Source organism: Heptranchias perlo, chromosome 1 (assembly GCF_035084215.1).
Source record: "Heptranchias perlo isolate sHepPer1 chromosome 1, sHepPer1.hap1, whole genome shotgun sequence".
Lineage (NCBI taxonomy): Eukaryota > Metazoa > Chordata > Chondrichthyes > Hexanchiformes > Hexanchidae > Heptranchias > Heptranchias perlo.
In genome coordinates, this window is record NC_090325.1 from 187,966,944 (window position 1) to 187,990,032 (window position 23,089).

At 42.1% G+C, this 23,089-nt stretch overlaps 1 protein-coding gene across 1 annotated transcript in view; it reads left to right on the forward strand.

Moving 5' to 3' along the window:
- The window catches only part of tbck (TBC1 domain containing kinase), a 163,749-nt gene that overhangs the window by 136,799 nt on the left and 3,861 nt on the right, over positions 1-23,089 (forward strand). The window contains exon 25 of the mRNA XM_067994439.1: positions 4,592-4,751. Within this exon, the coding sequence (XP_067850540.1) occupies positions 4,592-4,751 (160 nt within the window). The remainder of the gene's footprint in view (positions 1-4,591; positions 4,752-23,089) is intronic.

The window sequence follows — 23,089 nt, forward strand, 5'->3', positions numbered from 1 at the left end:
TAATGGTTCTAAACAATTTTACAACACCAAGTTATAGTCCAGCAATTTTATTTTAAATTCACAAGCTTGTGAATTTAAAATAAAATTGCTGGACTATAACTTGGTGTTGTAAAATTGTTTACAATTGTCAACCCCAGTCCATCACCGGCATCTCCACATTAATGGTTCTAATGTTTGGGGCAGCCTCAACACAGTTCCCAATGTGATTCAACAGCATCAAACCTCTCATAATTCATCAGCAATTTGGCATTTTGTTACAGTCTCATTCACTGAAGCTGTAAGGGTGGCTGGTATACCAAGTGGAAATTCCAGTGGAATGGCAAGGTGTGCCTTCCTGAGGTTGGAGTTGAAGTACATTGTCAGGATAGAGTAAAGAGAGTACTATTCTGCATCTGACCCGTGTTTTTTTCCTGGCCTGTTAGTGCTTGATGCTAACACTGGATGAGGAAACATTGGGGGTATTTCTGACGTTGGGCGATAGTGTAAAACGGCCGATATTGAATCAGCCGCCGATTATACATCGCCCCCGATTAAATGAGAAGCGGGCGACAGGTACAATGGGCGGCTGATCCGATGTCGCCCAAAGTCAAAATTACCCCCACTGAACTTCCCATTTCTGCCGCTGCTGTCGTTAATAGGCACCAATTCACCCTCAGAAACCTGTGGGAATTTCTTTTGCAGCAACAACTGGATACTAAAATGTTATTAAAACAATGACGTCAGCTGCAGAATTAAAATAAAAGCCCTAAAAGTCCATTCAGCACACTGCAAGGCTGAGCTATGTTTAGAATGGAGCTTGTATATTGCCTCTGGTGGGAGTCCAATTGGCACATAACAACTGCAGGTCAACAAAAGTGAAATGGCCTTACTTTCCAACAGTGTCTTTTATCCCAATGCTAGGAAATTGTCGGAGTTTTTGTGTTAAAGAGAAAGGGATTTCTTTGTAGCCCGAAGAAAATGGAGAGATTCTCCCCTTGACCTCGAACGCATTGGTGCTAATGAATTCCCAAGCATCGTGTCAGCAGTTTCACAAAAGACGCCATGAGGAGCTGTTGATTTAAATTTGCAGCTCAGGAAACTCCGATTTTCCAGGGTGCTTGTGTTTCTAAGGAAACAGCTACTGTAAAAGTAATTAGAAATGGAGGGCTGCGCATTTTCCTTAGAGCAGGGTCTCCACGCTCATTACCTGACAGTGATTGAAACTTCGGTGGCAGGCTGTAGAAAGATGAAAGCAGTAGGGTGATGACCCTTATTCAAGCATCTACCTCCTCCTCCTCCCCTAAGAAAGGAGCAAGAGTCCTCCTCTCTGCGGCAGGACACACAAGCACATACTGGGGGATGTTTATTTACTTTAGCACTTGGAAATGCGATGGTGATTAAAGCGCAGTTAGTGAGTGCAAGATGTTTCAGGAGAACTAATTACAGAACAAGCTCTTTTGAAGCATCGTTAAACTGCAGTTTATCATTGCTTGTAACTGGTTCTGTCTCTCGCACACATCTGGTGGATTAAGAGACAGGTTGTTTTCGTGCTTTATGGGAAGAATTTGTTGTGGGTTATTTTGGTTGACATAGATAGATGGTGAAAAAAACAGCGGGATTCAAGTCATTACTACATTTTTTTTAAGTTACAGTATGTGAGGAAACAGCGCAAAAGTTTCCACTATTATAAAATTTAAAACCATCGGCGAACTTTATAATAATCAGAATGCATTTCTGGTTATGTATGCACACAGTGGAGCTGATTATTACAAACTCGATTATATAGTGCAATCTCACTATTACAAACTATTATAGGTCGCTTATAGTGCAACCTCACTATGGCAAACTGCATTACAAGTCGTGTATAGTGCAACCTTACTATTCCAAACAGTATTACATGTCGCTTATAGTGCAACCTTACTATTCCAAACTATTATAGGTCGCTTATAGTGCAACCTCACTATTACAAACTATTATAGGTCGCTTATAGTGCAACCTCACTATTACAAACTATTATAGGTCGCTTATAGTGCAACCTCTATTACAAACTATTATAGGTCGCTCATAGTGCAACCTCACTATTACATGTCGCTTATAGTGCAACCTTACTATTACAATCTGTATTACGTATCGCCTATGGTGGGCCCTCACTATTACAAACTCCAATACTTCGAGTTCTAATGCTGATCCCAATGGAAACTACAGAACCCTCTCTCAATCCATTTTACCTTGTTAGACTTGTGCTGATTTTTAGTTTTCTTGTATTATTGTATTTAATCTCCAGTTCAGATTCTACTCCTTTTTAAAAAAAAATATACATACTTAATATTGTGACTTGGTCACCATTCTGTCAGCAATAACTAGTCGCCTGTGGTGTGTAGAACACAAACTGGGACAAACCGCAGAGATTTCCTTCAACGCTAGAGGTTTCCAGAGCCGTGTACAGTGGTATGTGGCAATGATTATAAAGTAACGTGGTGCAATAAACGCAATTCTTATCCTGTGGCCTCGGAAGCACCGCAATTAAAGATCTGAGAGAGACTGTGAAGGGGTGGGTGGTAGGTTTGAGCCCTGCAGAGGCCACCTATGCTGGTGTCTACTTCTACTGGTGGTGGTTAACAGTTACAAACTGTACTGAAACCGTTTCATATTTTGCAGCCAACTTCTCTGTTTATTTGACCTCACGTGAAAGTGTGTGAAGGAGTGTCAGCAGTGAGAAAGTCATGCTGTGTTTACACGTGCAGTACTTGATCATGAAAGTTATGGGTAGACTTCCTTGTACCTGCTAGCGATTCTACCACGTGCAATAAATCCACCTACGGCAAAACTCTGTAGTGAGAAAATTCCAAATATTCAAACTGATTTGGCATGTAACCGGACAGAATAGAATTAGTGCCTGTGTTTAGTGAAAATGTGAGCCTCAATCATCCATTGTTTAGTCCATAATGAGCAGTGGAACGGAACCCTCAGATCAACGGGAACTGATGTCTCCTAGTCATAATGCACTCAATCTCTGCATTCACTGAGTTTTATTACTTTTTCAACACTGGGAAATGGTTTACAATTAAGCTTAAGCTACCATCAAGTAACAGATTTGATTTGCTCTGTATATATTGATCTAACATCTGCTTCTGATTTAATATTTGACTTGTGTTTATACTTCAATGCAACTCAATTAACTAGCTCTTAATATTGTGAAATGAAAGAAAGACTTGCATTTATATAGTGCCTTGCATGACTTCCGGACTTGCCAAAGTGCTTTACAGTCAATGAAGTACTTTTTGAAGTGTAGTCACTGTTGTAATATAGGAAATGCAACAGGCAATTTGCACCCAGGACCATCCCATGAGCAGCAATGAGTTAATGACCAGATAATATGTTTAGTGATGTCAGTTGAGGGATAAATATTGGCCAGGACATAAGGAGAACTCTCCTGCTCTTCTCTGAATAAGGCCATGGATATTTTACATCCACCTGAGAGCGCAGACGGACCTCAGTTTAACATCTCATACCAAAGGCGACACCTCCAACAGTGCAGCACCCCCTCAGTACAGCGCTGAAGTGTTTGTGCTACTGAGACTCCTCCAAAACTGAGAACTTCTTATCTTCTAGACACTGTTCAGAATTAGAAGCTATTGACTTTGAAAAAAACAGTGCACTCTCAACGCCTGGTAATGACGAGTCCTATTTTTGACCAAATGTGCATGTTTTTTCCTGTGATTGTGCACTTAATTATAACTTGTAAAAGAAACGAGTGCCTAGATTTTTCTGCTGTAGCCTAAATGTGATGTAAGTATTAAATACGTATTATTACTTACGACACTGGATGTTTTGAATCCAAGAAGCAGAAATTAAGATTTGTCTTTATCGCTGCAGAAACTTTAATCAATCTCATGCTGTGGTGACGTTGATTATCAACATGTGTCATAAAACATGAGCGACGTTAGTCCAGAAAATAATCCTTGGCTCAACCCAAATCTATTTTCAATATCAGGTGCCAGAAACAACTATAATACGAACAGATAATGGACAGCTATAGCCAGTGTCAGCTTGCCTCAGTGCTAGACTTAAGCTCACACCTCACTAACCTTTGTTGTTAAAATTTGCAAATGAACAAATTTAATGATACATCGCAATATTGATTGACATGGATTTTAATCAAAATAAATATATCAGCATTTATTGGACAAAGTACTGTGGTATCATATCTTTGTGTTTATTCTGTCACACAGATATCAGGATATGACTAACAACTAGACCAGTTATGATATTTGAGGGTTTTACTAAAATTGCAGAAGTAAAGTGTGGCAATAGTTTCAGATGTTAATCAATCGCCCATGGCATTGCATGTGGAGAGTCAAGACCAAGAGCAATCTTCAAATGAAAAGGGGTTAAAGGGTGTTAAACATGCAGTTTGTCAGGGGAGTAAAGTGTTAAACCTGCAGTTTGTCAGGGGAGTAATCATAAGTGTTAAACATGCCGTTTTTCGAGGCTGCACTTTCGGAATTCCATTACAAATCGGCTTATCTAAAGTAATACAAATGTTTCAGATAACTGTTTCCTCGTTTTTTTTCCCCCCCGATGCTCCTTTCCTTGACCATGTTTCTACCAGATTCACCCGAGGCCACATAAGTGGGAGCATAAACATTCCGTACAGTTCTGCCTTCAGCCCGGACGGTGAGCTGATCCAGTGTGCATCTACCAGCCTGCTGCAGAGTTTCAGGGGACGTGTCATTGTCATTATGGGGAACGTGGTGAAGAACGGAGCCGACGTAAGTCACTATCCCATTTCGTTCTAAAATATCCTGCTGAAACGCTTCTGGCGTTGTGTCTTTGCTTTAGCTATAGCTTCAAATCCTTGCTGCAGGGCAGATTTATGGAACCAAATGGACCTGTAACAAGAAAACAAACAGGCAATTAGTTTATTACAGAAGCTGAAACCGAGGTCCTCGAAGAAAGTTGGATCCTGATGGCATGATGGCAATAACATGTGGCTCAGGATGATCAATGTGTTTTGATTTATTAGCTGCCCACCTTGGGATCCTGAACTGGGCACCTGGTTCTTCCTGGTACCAGTTAACCCTTTGATACTTGAAAGAACTTTGCAGCTTTCCCACTATACACATCTTTACTTTCATAAAGCATCTACAACATTTTTTTTTGTCCATTTTCAATGTGCCATAAGGTAGGATATGAGAAATACACAGAATAATGAGAGCAATAATCTGAATTAATTGTATTCCTGGAAGTAACTGAAGAATCTAAATATTAGACTTAGTGGGCATCCAGTTTAGAACTTTATCGCTGCTGCTCCACTTCGTACCAACACTAAAGTTAAAGTGTACATCTGCAGCCAGGGTTCCACCAGACTCTGGTGAGTTGTGTGAGACTCTCGGAGGAGGTAAGCTGTTTTTTTTCTTGCACAAGGTCCGTGCTAGTTCCACAAGCTCCCTTCACTTGGGTCTCATAAAACCATCAGCAACTCCAACTTAAACTTGCCAGATCGCACAGGTTAGTAGCCAGGAAGACTTAGCATTAGTAAATGCAGCGGGTTTACTTTGGATCAGTTTACTGACTGTGGAAAACCCATGAGAATCCATGTTGGGAGGCAGAAGCACTAAACCAGCACTTACCCAATACAATAAGCAGCTATGGTCTAGTACTACCTGGGTTTGACATCGCAAGGGGTGTAACTCCGGGGCTGACACTTGAATGCACGACCGAGGGAGTGCTGCATTGTCGGAAGCGCTGTCTTTTTAATGAGATGATAAACCAAAGCCCAATGATTCAGGTGGATGTGAAAGCCCTATGGCAGTACTTGAAGGAGAATGGGGGTTGGGGGGTTCTCCCAGTGTCCTGGCCATCATTAATCTCTCCACCAACATCACCATAAACAGATTAACTGATCAGTTATCTCATTTGTTTGTTTATGGGACCTCGCTGTGTGCAAAATTGGCTGCCACATTTGTCTACATAACAACATAACTGCATTTGAAAAGTAACTCTTTGGTCGTAAAGCACTTACAGATGCCCTGACCGCACGACAGAGCTCATTATAACCTGCAGCTTCTTCGAGTGCAGTGTCAAACCACATTTAAAATCTGCCTGCAGTTAATTTAAATGTTTAGATAGTACAGACGCTTCCCACCAGCGCTCTCTAAACACTTAAATGTTAACGGCTGGGAGAGGAGCTATTTGCAAGTGTCTAACCACAGGGCTCTCTGCTAAAGTAAGAGAATTGGGGTTCCAACAAGGCAGTATAAACAAGGTTCTGTCTGACTGGAAACTATACTGAAGCTATCCATCTCAGAACAACTGCGGCCGTGTAAATACTGCTTTAGTTACTGGTGCAGAATCGCTATTGTAATATTCAGAGTAAAGCCAAATGATACCTTTTTTTAAAAAAAAAAGTTTTTATTTTTAATTCAGTTACCAGTTTCTGACTAATACAACATTTTAATATTGGGACAATATTTTGGAATATTGATTTTGTGAGATGAGGTGAGCTTTTCCTTAAAGGATTCTGCCCTACCTAAGCTAAAATGTTGTTGGACAATAACAGATAATATTGGCCCAGAAATTGCTTTAAAAAGAACAGTGAGCTCAACAGCGCTCACCGTTGTTAGCGGCGAAATCGAGGATCGAGTTCCGCCATTCGCACATGCGCAGTGAAATGCGGAAATCAGGAACGTGCTCCTCCTGGTTCGCCAGCGATAATGACAGCTTCAAATTAAAGGGAAATCAGTGGGAATAATGCACCAGCGCCAACTTGCTCATCTATCCAGCTGGCCACAAAACAAGTGCGCTTAAAAATACCAGGTCTAAACTAAATTTTAACAATGTGCTAAGTCTTAATGACTGCCAAACAACTAAAGATTAACTTTTTAAAACGTGGAGTCTCATTATTCCTTATTTTAATAGTTTTTGGTCATTAAAAAAATTTTAATTAAAAAATGTTTGAATTTTTTTTAAACTTTCTCCTTCTGTTTCTTTTATTTAATTCAATTATTTCTTACCCTCTTTTTTTCACTGTCTATAACCGTTTTTACAAATGATTTTAGTGTTGTGTTTTTCATGTTCTGGATTTTACATTCCAGCTCGCAGAAAATGTTCGCAGCTTGTCAAAAATGCTGCAATCTGATTGATTGAGGGGAGAGAGTGATCCTCTCGCTTCTCCCTGGGTCCTAGGTTCACTGGAGCTAACGCTGCGCTCTTCTCTGCTTCCTATTAGAGGACGTGCACCCAGTGAAGACCGCGGTACGTTAGTGGGTTAGGATAAATCCATGGAGCAGCAAGCACTGTTGGTTCGCCACTCGGTGCAATTTCTGGGCCATTATCTATGATGTGTGAGTGATCCACAGTTAGCACTAACTGCTGTTGAAGAATTACTGAAGTATTGACTAAAGGCCTCATGCACAATAAGAGCATTCTACAAAATTAAGATTAAAGACTCTACCGCTGCAGTCCCTGTGGTGAAGGTTCTCCCACAGTGCTGTTAGGAAGGGAGTTCCAGGATTTTGTCCCAGCGACGATGAAGGAACGGCGATATATTTCCAAATCGGGATGGTGTGTGACTTGGAGGGGAACATGCAGGTGGTGTTGTTCCCATGTGCCTGCTGCCCTTGTCCTTCTGGGTGGTAGAGGTTGCGGGTTTGGGAGGTGCTGTCGAAGAAGCCTTGGCGAGTTGCTGCAGTGCACCCTGTGGATGGTACGCACTGCAGCCACAGTGCGCTGGTGGTGAAGGGAGTGAATGTTTAGGGTGGTGGATGGGGTGCCAATCAAGCAGACTGCTTTATTCTGGATGGTGTCGAGCTTCTTGAGTGTTGCTGGAGCTGCACTCATCCAGGCAAGTGGAGAGTATTCCATCACACTCCTGACTTGTGCCTTGTAGATGGTAGAAAGGCTTTGGGGAGTCAGGAGGTGAGTCACTCGCCACAGAATACCCAGCCTCTGACCTCCTCTTGTAGCCACAGTATTTATGTGGCTGGTCCAGTTAAGTTTCTGGTCAATGGTGACCCATTGTTGGAGATGGTCATTGCTGGCACTTGAAGCAATTCCTCCTCATCTCGGTCTTAAATGGCCAACCCCTTATCCTGCGACTATGCCCCCTAGCTCTAGAGCCTCCAGCCAGGGGAAACGACCTCTCAGCATCTACCCTGTCAAGCCTCCTCAGAATCTTATCTATTTCAATGAGATCACCTCTCATTCTTCTAAACTCCAGAGAGTATAGGCCCATTCTACTCAATCTCTCTTCATAGGACAACCCTCTCATCCCAGGAATCAATCAATTTATCTACTTACATAAAATGCTTGAACTACTAAACCCTTCGAGTATTGAAAGATTCTCCAGATTTTGAAATATGCACCTGCAAATTTCTATGGGCACTTTATGTAATGTAGAATTGGCATAGAATCAGAAAACATTGCCTAATTCAAATATTCTAAGAATGGGCACTTTGTTATCCTATATTGGCAAAGGCTAGTGAGATATTTCTAACTTCTTTGTTTTATAATTGTAAATACTGTGGCAAAATACAGATTTTAAGATTTTAACATCGTCCGAGTACGTTGCTTTTATATTTTTTTAGCACAAAAGTTCTGACCAGCACCGTGCACACCATCTGGTTAATACGTCTAACATACTCCTCCTAACTAAGTGAACTAATTATTATAGCACTAATAACCCTGACAAAATACTGATGACCTGAGGTTACAGATCTGCTGGTTGTCCCTCCACCATGAAATGCTAACATATGTTTAACTTTGACCTATTACTGCCAATGGTGGGTGTTTGCGTCACTTATGGCCAGAGTGCTATAAATCATCATGTTGTTTCCATCAATCACTGTCTGGGTCCATTTTCTTTCATTTATTAATCAAACAATTGTGACAAGTTTCTTCCCCGGCGTCTGCCAGCAGCATTCCCAATAGAAGGAGGCCAGCAGCATAAAGTGGGGACAGTGGAATCTGCATGTGGGTAGACGGCTCATATCATGGTTGTCAAAACTTGTATAAAACATGCAGGTTTCCCATCGGTTCTGATCAGTACAAGTCAGTGTGCTGGAATCCCACAATGTCTTATAGGGCAGCCCGGCGCTGAAGGGCACATCAGAGCTGATTAATCGAGTGTTCATCATCTCTTCTCAGCCTCATGCCTTAACCTCAGTGTTTCTAATGTTAATGTTACTATCCCTGCTTTTTTAAATATGTGTTTATATATAATGAGTATGCATGCGCGCGTGTGTGATTATGTATGATGTGTATACATGCGTGCGTGTGATTATGTATGATGTGTATACATGCGTGCGTGTGATTGTGTATGCATGCACGCGTGTGATTTTATATGATGCGTATGCATGCGCGCGTGTGTTTGTGTATAATGCGTATGTATGTGTCTGTGTGTGTGTATGTTTTCATATTCGTTTAGTTCCAAACAGGCATTCTTGGGTGGAATGTTGCTCAACAATAACAGGCAATTTCAGCAGCAGAACTACAGTAGCCAAAACAGTAGAATACAAGTCAGAGGAAGTTAAGATCAAACTGTACAGGGCTCTGGTCAGACCATACCTTGAGTTACTGTGTCCAGTTCTGGTCACCGAGAAACAAGGGAGACACTCAAGTGTTGGAGGCAGTGCTGAGAAGAGCCACGAGGCTGATCCCCAGTGTCCGAGGTCTGAGTTATGATGAACGTCCGAAGAGATTTGGACTTTTCAGCCTGGAAAGGGGAGATGATCTTATAGAGGGATATAAGATAGCAACTGGTATGGAAAAGGTTAATCTGGAATATCGCATTAAATTAAACAATGGGAGTGGTACAATGGGGCACAGTTTCAAATGAGTAAAAGGTAACCATAGGACTGTAACAGGAGGGTGATTCTTCACACACAGACAGTAATCAACACTTGGAAAAGACAGGGCAGAGTGGCTGAGCCGAAAACTCTGGAAGCATTTAATAAGCAATTAGATGGAGGGAGTGTAGGGTCTATCTGGATGGACAAATTAAGATGGGCCCAATGGCCTTCCTCATCTGCAAGTATCCTGCGAAGTCACATCGTAGAAAGTAGTCACTCACGGTAAAATTATTCTGTGTGCTATGTTCAATGGAAAGGGAAATGCAGGATAAAATGAGAAACACAGTTTTAGGCTTTTGTGCTAAATTTAGTGCACAGAGAAGCTTCAGCCCCTTGCATCCCAGGTAAGATGGTTTACTTTATCGTGAACTGTTGCTGAAGACTATTTTAGCTGGTTTATATCCTGTGTATTTTATTCTGGCCATAAAAAACTGCACACCAGAACTGCACGACTTGTTCTGACAGTAGCCGCCTATGTGGTTTGAATGAAGGAGTCCTGATTTTTAAACAGGCTTATAAATAAGTTACTTGAATTTATTTAAAACATCAGAGTGTAAATTCTTGAATTAGTTACCAAGTGCCAAAAGGCTTTGTCGTTGAGGACCTAATCAACTCCAGCAATGTGGTGAAAGAAAATACAAAACCTCCTGCTCAAAGCGCAACCAAAACACAAGAATGACAGGAAGCTCATATTTCCCCCAGTTCTCCTTGAACAGCAGCATTCCACTTGTGGCTTGAATTCAAACTGAAACTCTAGCTCCGAGAACACGTTTTAAGCCTGGCCCGGAATGATTATTAAGAAATTGCCTGCAAATTGCTTTAGCCAAGCCGGGGTAAAATTGTAGAGATGGCATGATCAGAGCAGGGAAGAGATTTGAGTCAAAATAGACTTTTCCTGTATATTCGCCCATGGTGACATTTGCACTCCCACCCCTTCCGTCCCATCTCTCTTTAGGAGCCTTCGGGGTAGCGTTTCTGCATTGGGCGCAATCGGGAAATTGCACCTTCTTTCCAGGGGAGGCACTGTAGTGTTCCACAGGGCAGAACAGGGCATAGAGGCATGGCCCAGAGCTTGCTGGCTAAAGGTGGCCACGCAATTAAAAATGATGAGGTCGAGTTTCCGCTAGTTATATCAGCGCAATCCGGGCGGAATTGACCGAACCAGCGCAAAAGATCGGGGAATTTTAAACGTGAAATTGAAATTGCGCTGGTCAGGTTAGGCTTTAAGTTTCCGCTAAAATTCATTTGCATAATCACAGACGTAAAATGTTCAATGAACCAGCGCAATCGGGGAGGGTAATCGTTTCTTCTTTTTTCTATTTAAAAAGTACTCCTTGATGTATTTAAGAGTGGTGACCTGGTGCGGTTTTATTAATACAGCTGGAAATGGGTTTATCACAAAAAAATAAGCATTTTCAATAAGAGTGTCCAGTCCTCCACCTGTGAGTAACCTGATTTAAAATCACTGAAAATGACTTTAAAAAAACTATACTGAACCATTTAATATATCATTGGTGTACACTGGTCAGTTTCTTAGTAAATTAAATATTTTTTGCATTAAAAAATATTTAAAACTTGCCTTCTAGTGCCTGCGCACCTAAGAAAATGAGTGCAATTTGAAGAGCCTTTCCGAACCAGTGCAATCGGTGAAATCTCGCAATTCCGACCTGGGGGCTGGGCCGGTTTTGTGGACGGGGCCTAAATCGGGCGAATGGAATCTTGAACCAGCATAAAAGATCGCGGAAAACTCGAACGTAAGTGGTTTTGGGCGTAACTCACATTTAAAATTCCCCGATCTTTTGCGCTGGTTCGGTCAATTCCGCCCGGATTGCGCTGATATAACTAGCGGAAACTCGACCTCATCATTTTTAATTGCGTGGCCACCTTTAGCCAGCAAGCTCTGGGCCATGCCTCTATGCCCTGTTCTGCCCTGTGGAACACTACAGTGCCTCCCCTGGAAGGAAGGTGCAAGTGCAGTGTGACATGTTTACATAGACAGTTTCCATTCTAAATATGGCCATTGGAATTTATAATGGTAGAAGTTGACAGAAAATGCGCACAGATACAAGATTTTTAATATCTTATAGCTATCAGATTGTATAGTGACCAGTATTTCAAATAATGCAGATATTTATTTCAGTAGGTTTTTGTGTAAGGTAGAGAACTTATTCACTGTTTCATGTGTGAGATTGGTAATTTTCATTTTTCCTCACTCCTTTTTCTGCCCATTTTCTCCCCTCCCTTTCCCTCCTGAAGTTATTGACTCATTTCTGTGCTTTATTCTGCGGCTGCTGGGCACCTTATGGTGCTTCTCCCGTTCTTCAAGCGGGAACCACCGTACTGTCGGCAACCTAGTCAACCACAGGGGACAACCCAGCCAAAGTAGTTCCTGTCCACACACACGGGCTCTCATCAGGGATCACTGATTAGAGGTCATGAGTACGAAGCACGTTCGGTTTTCCCTTCCTATTCCAGGGGTGCTTAGTCCAGTTGTAGCTCCCCTACTGCTCCCCTCCAAGCTGACAGCAAATAAGTTGACTGGACCCAAAAACTAGTTGATGAGGCTGTTGCTTTAGACTTTGTCGACAAGAGATGCCTTCGGGTGTGAGGAAACCCTGGAAACTTATTGGCTCATTTTTTGGGACTACGTTGAGGTGGAGTCTGAGTACGGTGCATTAGTGTTGAGCTGTACTGTCTCATTGCAACTATGCTTAGCATTGTCCTTGGATACAAAAAGTAGAAAGAGATTATCCCTTATCTTAATGACGACTAATTCTCTTTTTTTTAATCTTTAAAAGAATACTTTTAGTCAAAAACGTAAACAGTTTAAGCATGTGGTATAAACAAAATGTGCCAGATATAAGAAAAGGTTTCAAAGCAATTTTGCTGGAATCTTAAACCTTCTTCAGGCCAAGATTAAGCCACCTCTTAGTTTTCTTGTTACCTAAAGGCAGAAAATGAGTGAATAAAGATGAGCAAAACATAGAATTCGCTGTAAAATGGTACTGCAGGCCCCAAAGCATTACTGCAAGAAAGTGCGAAAATGACACCAGAGAGGCACTTCTACTTATTAGGATGTCCGAGGTCACAGTAGTTGCATTTCTTTTCAGAAGAGCGTTGACCTTAGGGTTGGTTAATCTTGAACTCTGTCACAGTAATTGTCAAAGCTTTAACCCTTCAAATGTTGTCCACCGTTAAACATCTAGGACTGGAGTTTCCCCCTTAGGCACAACCCGGAAGTTAAAGCCAAAAATGCGTCCCAATTTTGCCAATGTCAAGTTACACCCAAATATCCTCCCTAACCTCATTAGAATACGCCCGAACTTAAAATGGGTGTAAATGGGTATAAATCAGCAGAACTCAGCGTAAACAATCAGGGCCCGAGGAAACGCCAAACTCACACCAGTATATTTCTTCTTTGAGTCTTAAAATTTAAGTTTCAACTCATTCATCCATCATTCTTGCAAATCAGGCACAATGTGTTTAAGAACCTGCATTCGGGGAAGCTTCTCAATTTAAATGCGATTTATACTTGTGCCAAAAAAATGCATTTAAAAGAAACAGAAAATACAGAGCAGGTCTCAGTGAAAATCATTTTTTTAAAAACGACCTTAAAAATTGCAGTTAAAAGACCAGAAAAATGACTGAAAACCTGGTCGCAATGTTGAGAGATTCCCGCGAACAAGCCCAATTGGGGGATGCTTGTGTTTGAGAGTCGGGGGCATGGCCAGTTTTGTGGGTGGGGATTTGTTCAGACGGAGGGTTTGATGGACGGACGTAAAAGATCGAGGAAACTTGGGTGTATTGTAGTTATGCGGCTAACTCACTTACGCCCAAAATTCTATGATCTTTTGAGCCGCTTTGCACCCAAATTACGCAAATACGGAGGAAATTTCAGGCCCTACACAATCACCAAGATTTCCTCTGGAGTGTATTTCTAGCAAAATCATAGGCAGGTTCCTCTTCAACTTCTTTGATAAAGATATCCTCATGAGTACATTTACAAATTTGCCAAATGTAGCAACCAGAGAGATCCTTCCCTCTATATTGTGTCAGAGACAAATGATAAATTGAAGCTCCACCTCCACGTCCTACAGTGCAGCACGTGAAAAAGGACATCTCACTTTCCGTACCTGTCAATTCGCCAGTAATCATGTAAAAATGTATCTAGACCTTTCCACTCAATTTTCTTGCTGGCACACAATAATACTGAAGTGCAAAGAGACCCTAGAGAAGAGGATATATTTGTAAAAATCAGAAACTATTATCTTACAAAGCAGGTATACAAAGTAAGGAACAGACCATTATTAGTGTAGTTTAGGCAGCTGAATCAACTGAGGCTAGTTTTCCACTAGTCCTTTGCATACTCTCAGTTCTAAAGGCATTACGGTTTAACAGTGGTACAGTAGATTTTTAATTCCATAACTCATTCAACGCTGTATATGTGAAGCGGTCATTTAATTTCTGATTTGCTCTTCCTTGGCATTTCAGTACAATCGTCACTTGTTCGCAATGTGTCAGCAAGTTCTGAATACTTAGCAAAATGCTTCAGGGCTAGTTTTGGTTTTAGTAAATCTTGGAAACCTCTAAATAAGTTGGCCGATTATGTTTGTGGCAGATACTAGTGGTCGAGTTCTTTGGCGTCATGTAAACACCAGATAACAGAAAATTCCAGAATTAGTTGAAATTGCGAGACCTGTTGACACTTGTAAGCAGACTAGAATAATTATTTTTCTTGCTCATCAATTAGATATAAACTGGTTGACAAAGAAACTGATGTTGTTGGCTTCAAAGTATAGCTGCCCCTGAAAGACGCAAGCTTTTTAAAGTTCTGGCCCCGGTAATCGGAAGTGCTCCCACCACCACCACCCCCCCCTGACTCTCCTCCCCCTCTCCCCTCCCCACTGTGATTCTGTATTGAGTCGATTAGGAAAGAGAGCTTACTGCACAACTGAAATCAGAGCACATTCCTACTTTCTAAAGCCACATTTAAATAAAGAATAATAAACACCCAGAAGCAATTAAAGACACTGATCATATCCAGGGGCCTAGCAGATTATATTAACCACATAGTGAGCCCCTTCAATGAGATTGCAGCCTCTTTGCCATTTCAGTGCTTTTCGTGGGATCCACCTTTGACTTTGGGAGCAGTTTTTATTCCTGTGATTTAAGAATCAGTCTGGAGTGTCATGGTGAAAATTGGCTGCCAAGATGCTCCAAGTAGACAATGATGTCCACTACCAAAGGAGTAACAATAATGATACAATCAGTGCAAGTTTACTGAGGGAAGTCAACAGTTGATTACTGGGAATTAGCCATATTACTATGTACTGTATTATAATAAATCAATACCTTTCAAACATGGGCATTCTCAGTGAGTTATAGAATTTGAACATTTAAACTGGTTCCAGAACAGATTATTAAAACTTTGAGAGGCTGAAAATCCGTGGGGTGGCTTGTCCTGGTGTGTGCAGAGATGCACCCATCCAGGTCTCTGCCACTGACCCTGCCAAAGTTCATGAAGTCGAGGGAGGTCCTCTGTTTTAAATGGAAATGGTGGGCACCCACCATAGAAAGAGGCCACAATGTCCAGTAGAGGCTGCCAGGTCAAGGGGAGAGCAGGACCCACGTCCCTGAGAAACAGAAGGAAACTAACCATGCAATGGCTCCCTTTAACGAGTTAACTATGCTTTTAAAAAAAAAATGCAGTTCCTCTTCAGGGATCCAGGCCATCAACCTGGCCTGGACTCCCAAGTGGGCCCCACTTCCATCCGCGGTCGGCCTGGTACTCCCGGTCTCACCATGCATATCTCCATCAACCTTACATCGGGTCCACCTTAGGGCTGGGGACACAGGAATCCCTGACGCAGCGAATCCACGCTGCCTATTGCATCGATACTTTGTTTGAGATGGGCAGAGGCTACTCTGGATTCTCCAACATTAGGCTGGGATGCAGTGTGTCTGGGTCCTGACCTAATTTCCCGCCTTACTGACGCACTCCCTCCATAGTTACTATGGGAGTGCGCCAGAAGGGCTGCAGAGTTTCAGCCCCAGTGTTTTTAACCTCAGCCTCTTCTCAAAGGTTTTCAGTGTGACAGCCAAACCCAAATGGAGAGAAATAGCATCTCCAGCCGTATCAAATCACTGATCATTTTAATACAGTTCCCATTAAAATTGATTTCTTTTAATCTTTCATAGCACACTTGTTATTGAAACCAAATTGATGTTTAGGCATTGAGTACAATATTTAACTCACGGGTGAACGGGCTTTCAAAGCTCGCATGTGACCCTGGACACTTTGAATATGCCCTCATTTAAAACCTAGGTAGTGGAATCACATTATAAATGTGAATAAATGCTTAAAGCATAATATTTCTCTCTCCATTTTAATTTAATTTCAGGGCCGTGGAGAAACATGTCTGTGTGGGGTATAGTTAGCAGCAAATTTCCAAAATATGTATCGCACTGTGAGAGTATTCTTTTACCAGAAGATCATTTTTCCAAATTGAATCATTCTTCACCACAGATTTCCTCTGGCTAAATAAATGCTCATTTATAACGCGGGGAATGTTAAAAGTAGGAAGCTAATATATTGCTGTGATTATTCAGTGCACCTGCTGAGCTAAAAATGTGGCTTTGGGCGGGTTCCGTCCGTTTTAATCCACGGTCAATTTTATTTTCTTAGATTTGTTCGGTCCTAACAAAAATTCTGTCACTTTAAATCCTACTTGTCACTGTTGTACAGTGGAATGATGGAAGGTTTCTATGGAAAGACTTTTCTGAGAAATGCTCTGGATCAACCCTTTCGCAGGTACAAATGCGTGCTTCCTTCAGTGTAGTGGTTTTTATTCCTCTGCTCTCTCCTTTGTGCAGTAAATTCCCTTTCACATCTGCAGCGCATTTGGAGCTTTTGCCTTTGATGTTGAACCGAGGCCGTTTGTTAACCATTTGAGCAAGAAGTTTTATAGAGTCGTAAGCCAGATATTTAAAGCTTATTTCAAGCACAACCTGAAATGTGTCCTGCATTAGGGGCTTTTCCTGAGTACGGAGGGTTGGTGATGAGTTTGAACTCTGCTTAATGTTGTCCCAAAAGGGAACAGATGAAAACATCATTTTAAAATCTTTGACTGTAGTTCAAGATTATAACAGGAAGCTATGGATCCTAAAGTTACAAGAGTGACCGACAGTATGTTATACCCAGGCTTTAAGGCTATTATTGCGCACCTGAGGGCCAATAAGATTATGACTCAGCCCAAAAGTCACTGTCAGTATATATTCGATTACAACTTTGGACTGTCATTTAGAAACTGGATCATTTTTAACCAATTTATGCTCTTGTCTCTTGCCTACACTTTATAATGTGAGCAAGTGGTAATCTCTGTTGTGTTGGCTGCTGATGGTGCATTGTTAAGACTGTTTAACGATAATAAAAATTATTTTCTCACACGATGGCCGTTAAGCTAGTTACAGTTCAGTGCTGGGCTCCGAAGATAATGTGCACCTTTTATTAAGAGTCAGCTGCGCTCAGTGAATTACTTTTGACGTAGATGATAATTAAAGATCTGGTGTCAGCCTTGGCTCAGTAGTAGTACTCTCGCCTGAGTCAGAAGGTTGTGGGTTTAAGTCCCACTCCAGAGATTTGAGCACATAATCTAGGCTGGCACTTCAGTGCAGTACTGAGTGGGTGCTGCACTGTCAGAGGTGCCATCCTTTGATGAGACAAACCGAGGACCCATTTGAGCTCTCAGCTGGATGTAAAAGAACCCATGTAACCGGGAGTTCTCCCCGGTGTCCTGGCCAACATTTATGCCTCAACCAACATCGCTAAAAACATGTTCTGGTCATTTATCTCATTGGTGTTTGTGGACCTTGCTGTATGCAAATTGGCTGCTGCGTTTTCCTGCATCACAACAGTAACTCTGCTTCAAAAGTACTTCATTGACTGTAAAGCGCTTTGGGACATCCTGAGGTCAAAAAAGGTACTAAATAAATGCAAGTTTTCTTTGTGTAACTATGCAGCATGCAGTATAATCTGTCAGAAGGCTAGGAAGAGGGAGCTTCAGTCTTGCTGTTTGTGAGAGAATAGAATGTAGTGCAGGAGTTTTACCTGGATAATACTGCAGTGGCACATTGTGAAACAGCTGCAGGATAACTTGAGAAAATTAGCCAAGGAATCTGAACACAAATGCTTAAGTAAGAAAAGTGAGCAGGTGTTCTGCCCTTATGACATTTCCATAAACTTGAGCTCCTCCAAAACGCTGCTGCCTGTACCCTAACTCTCACCAAGTCCTGTTCACCTATCACCCCTGTGCTCGCTGACCTACATTGGCTCCCAGTCTGGTAACGCCTCGATTTTAAAATTCTCATCCTTGTTTTCAAATCCCTCCATGGTCCCACCCCTTCCTATCTCCGTAACCTCCTCCGGCTCTACAACCCTCCGAGATCTCTGTGTTCCTCCAATTCTAGTATCTTGCGCATCCCCGATTTTCATCGTTCCACCATTGGCGGCCGTGCCTTCAGCTGCCTAGACCCTAAACTCTGGAATTCCATCCCTAAAGCTCTCTGCCTCTCTACCTCTCCTCCTTCAAGATTCTCCTTAAAAAGTACCTCTTTGGCCAAGCTTTTGGACACCTGTCCTAATATCTCCTTATATGGCTCGGTGTCAAATTTTGTTTGATAATGCTCCTGTGAAGTGCCTTAGGACCTTTTACAATGTTAAAGACACGATATAAATGCAAGTTGTTGTTGTTGTTGTTGCCTTCCGTCAGATGTTGGTTTTCAAGGAAGGTCAGAAGCGTACAATTGACTGCAATCTCTACAACCTTACTATGGGAGAAATTGATTAGTCGTTGAATATTGATTGAACAAAGGAAAGCTTTCAGCAGTTTTGGGGCAGTGCATGTGTTTGGGAAGGCTGTAAAATGCTGGTCAGTTGTGAAGAAATTTCCTAAGTAAGTGCTTTTGATATTTTTGTGCTCATCGATATGAGGAATGATAGAATTCAAGATTAGAACACTTCTATTACCCTCGCAATGCAAGTCAGAGGCAAACAGTCTCCTCGTCTCTGGAGACACAACAGGAAATCAGACTTTCCCTCATGCTGATGGTGGAGCAGCTCGGTTTCATTAAATCAATGAGCCACATCACAGTGCAAGTATTAGCAATAATATTCAGTGGAACTCGAATTTCCCTCTTGGGTGGGTATTTGAGGGAGGGGTACTGGTTAGAACACACATTGATATTTTCCAGTTGTCCTCGATTTATAAGTTTCGCTGAAAATTATCAGTGGAACCAGCTTGACGTGTCACAAGCTCCTCTCCCCCTCCTCCCTCCCCTCCCCCCCCCCCCCCCCCCAAATTAGTTTTAAAATAACAAAAGGAACTAAAATGTAGGATGCAAGCTTCCTAACATGCTTTATGAGCATATTAGAGATAACCAGTCTTCAAATATATGGTGATTCTGACTTACGTTTGAGGTGCAATCATGATAAATTATTATTTGCTAAACATTGACTGAACAAAAGCACCAGTGCATGTGTTTCAGAGCAAAATTTTCGAATTGTCCCCGAGAGAAAAAGATTTTTCATATTCATTTTTTTATAACTTCCCACATTTTAGAATTTAAAAAAAAATATATAATGTAATCAGAAACTCTTGCATTTGGAACTCTCTCCGGTTGGTCATGTTGACACTTGCTGCTAAAGTTCAGGTCGCTACATTCCTCGTGGAGGATTTAGCAAACAGACCCACAAGCCTGGTTTGCCAGTCTGTTTGTAGAGCAAAATGCTCTTAAGTGGTGCTGAGTGGTTCTGTGACACTGTCATTAGACCGTGGGGCAGGAGTTTGTACTTGGTTGACCATCTGACCTGAGGTAGGGGGGAAAAAAAATAAATGGTGCAAATCTCCAGTTCCCTATTTAATAGAGACTGACTGAGCCATCAGTCAGCCCACTGGGTGAACCAAGTTGCAGTAAAACTTGTAGTAAGCAGCCACCCACAAAACTAACCTCAACTGGTTGTTTACGATCGGTACTCCAGATAGCTGGGTTTCGTTGACAGGGATGATAGTCATCACAGACCTACATGGCATTAATTTCCTCTTCCTGTCAGCCTTTATTTCCTAAGAAATGCTGTTATTTTTGCCTGTAATTATCTTTTTCAAGTTATAGTTTATTTTTTATCATATAATGGCGTCCTCGACGCTATCATTTTGCCTCTCACTGTTCAGCTTGGCTCAGTGGTAGCAATCTCGCCTCTGATTCAGAGGGTCGTGGGCTCGAGCCCCACTCTAGAGACGTGACCACATAATCTAGGCCGCCGCTTGAGTGCAGTACTGAGAGAGTGCTGCACTGTCGGAAGTGCCGTCTTTCGCGTGAGATGATAAACCGAGGTCCCATCTGCCTGCTCGGGTGGATGTAAAAGATCCTGTGGCACTATTGGAAGATCAAGAGGAATTGCCAGGTGTCTGGCCAATATTTATCTCTAAACCACCAGCACAAAAATAGATTATCTGGTCATTATCTCATTGCTGTTTGTGGGACCTTTCTGTGCACAAATTGGCTGTTTGCCTACATAACAGCAGTGGCTGCACTTCGTTGGCTGTGAAGCGAGTTGGGACATCCTGAGGACGTGAAAGGTGCTATATAACTGCAAATTATTTCTTTACTTTAGTGTGGAAGTGCTATAGTGCTAAAGCTAAGATAAATGGCTGGTAACATCTTACCCCAGATAGGATGTGAAAAGCACTATATAAATGCAAGTTCCCTTGTGCCCTTTTGTGTCTCATTTAGCTGTTATTCTGCACTGTTCTTTCTGTCTTCAGTGAAATGCATTTTCGGCTCTGTATTTGTAACTCATTGGTATTTTTAACATAATTGAGATCAAATATCTATTAGTAAAAATCCTGCCTGGAATATTATCTGATTGTAATATTGTAGTTAGCCTCCCCTATCACTGTGCATGCTCACTGTATGATGCCACAGACCAATCAGATCACGGGGGGAAAAGAATGCAACACTCTCTCATCCACCATTGGTAGTTCCCTGCACCACGTCCTCCCCTGCCATTAATCTTCCACCCCAGACATCCTACTTGCCCACTGGAGATCTGCTCGTCTATTATACAAGAAGGGAAGGGCAACTAGGTGGCACCCAGTAGACGCTGGCCTTTTACTTCTGGGTAGCGGGTTAAAGTCGAGCCCCGACTGTTGGGATGAAAATCGCCTCCAGTCAGTGGCTGTAAGGGTCCCATGTGAATAAGGTTGCCAACTCTGGTTCGATGTGTTCCTGTAGGTTTCATCACATGACCTCCTACCTCCAACCACCCCGCCCTCTCAATCCCGCTATTGGTCGCCCAACGCGTCCATCCGCATGACACATCGCCTTCCCATGCCAACTGGAAAGTGAAAAGATTCCTCGTTACATGATTGGATGACTTTTGGCTGTCTGTCAGCCTTTTTATCCCCATCTCCAAAATTTTTATAACTTAAAAAATGAAAGTGTTGAAAGAAAATTTTTTAAAACAGTTTTTTTAATGTCCCTATGATTTCTCTCCTGAGTTGCTCGCAGCAGTGTCCTGGAGATTAATCTTTAACTCCTGGAGACTCCAGGATAACCCTGGAGGGTTGGCAAACCTACACGTGAAATTACTTTGGGAGCCTCTGTCCAGTTCCTACTGGACATGGGAGTACAGCACAAAACTGTCCTTAATTCAATACTAAATCTCACTCAGAAAACCCACAGGATGGCTGATGTGCGAAATGGAAAAATGACACACTGGTGCATTAGGTTGGGATTGAGCCATCTTGTTGGGGTAGAGTTGAGGGAGTTTTACTCTGCCTCTGGCTGTGCTATACCTGACCTGGGAGCCCTTGATGCTAATACTGGGTGCCGAAAGTGGGACGAGTTCTATTTCCCAACACAAATATACTTTATCTTTATTAGCACAAAAATTTTTTTTTTTTAAACTAGCGAGTCAGAGGAAAGCTGTAATTGAATCAGGTAACGTGCATACGATTGCTGTGATGCATGATTCCAAAACGGTGAGCTGTGGAGGAAGTAGTGAGCTATGGGTGACAATGCATTACACTCCAGAGATTTGAGGCTGCTTAGAGTTTTGATCTCCTGAAGCAGAGGAAGATACAAGGCAAGAGAGAGGGAGCAGGGCAGTGGAATTGTTTTGGATTGCTCCAGCAAAGAGCTGGCTCAAGATATGATTGGCTGAATGGCCGCCTTCTCCGCTATAAGCTTCCATGGATCTTTGGATACTGCAGTGCACAGTCCAAGAAGCTGCCGCTAATATTTATTCTATTATAAACAAGGCGTATTTCAGCACAAGCAGTTAAGAGATGCCTGACAGCATAGTAATGTTGTGATGACTACTTTGATTAAGGTTATAAGGCCCACACCCATTGTGTGCTAACAAGCTTGTGACATTGTGGAGTCTGAAAGCTTTGTTAATAACCTGTCCTTATCCAGTTAACGGAGAATAATTTGGGATGGGATTCAGTATCTTTTTGTTAAAAGTCCACTCCTTTGCCTAACACCATCTTTCAACTCATAGTGTGAAATGGGAGTTAGCCAGTTGGCAGCGTGTTTTACATCACTCCCCGTTTTTATTTCTATTGGCTTCAAAGTGCAATTTCAGAAAGCGAAGGGTGTCCTCAGCTGTAGTGGGCAAGGAAGGCTGAGAGAAACCTTCTGCTACATTGGCCCTTCGCATTTGGCTGAACCAAATGCAAGTTTGATTCTGGCTTTTGTCAAAGGGGCTCTGTTAGAGCACATACCATTCACTTTGTGTATTTAATGTAACATGACCTTCAGTCAAAGAGCATTGATAACAGAAATGTTATGATAGTTCAAGTGCTTCATTATAAACAAAGTGTGACAAGTGACCCTCGAGAATTTCAGGTCTTGCAGGGTCTAGGGAGGACATTTTAGTCAACAAAGCTCATGGCTCCAGACACATGATACAAAATCTACAACCTTCTTCATTTGTTGCTGTGGCGCTCGGGGAGCGGAAAGGGTGAAGATGGTAAATCTGGACCAACTTCTTCGTTGTTGCACTTGCGTAATGGTTTTTTAAGTTGCAGGAGCGATATTAGCCCAGTATCAATCTGTACTGTTACTACATAGAAATACGTTCAGCACAACCAGTCCATGTTGGTGTTTATCCTCCATATGAACAGTAGCCCTGTTCCCATATGCCTTTATTGCCCTTTCGTTCAAGCAGCCATCCAACCTATTCTTAAGTGTTGACATGG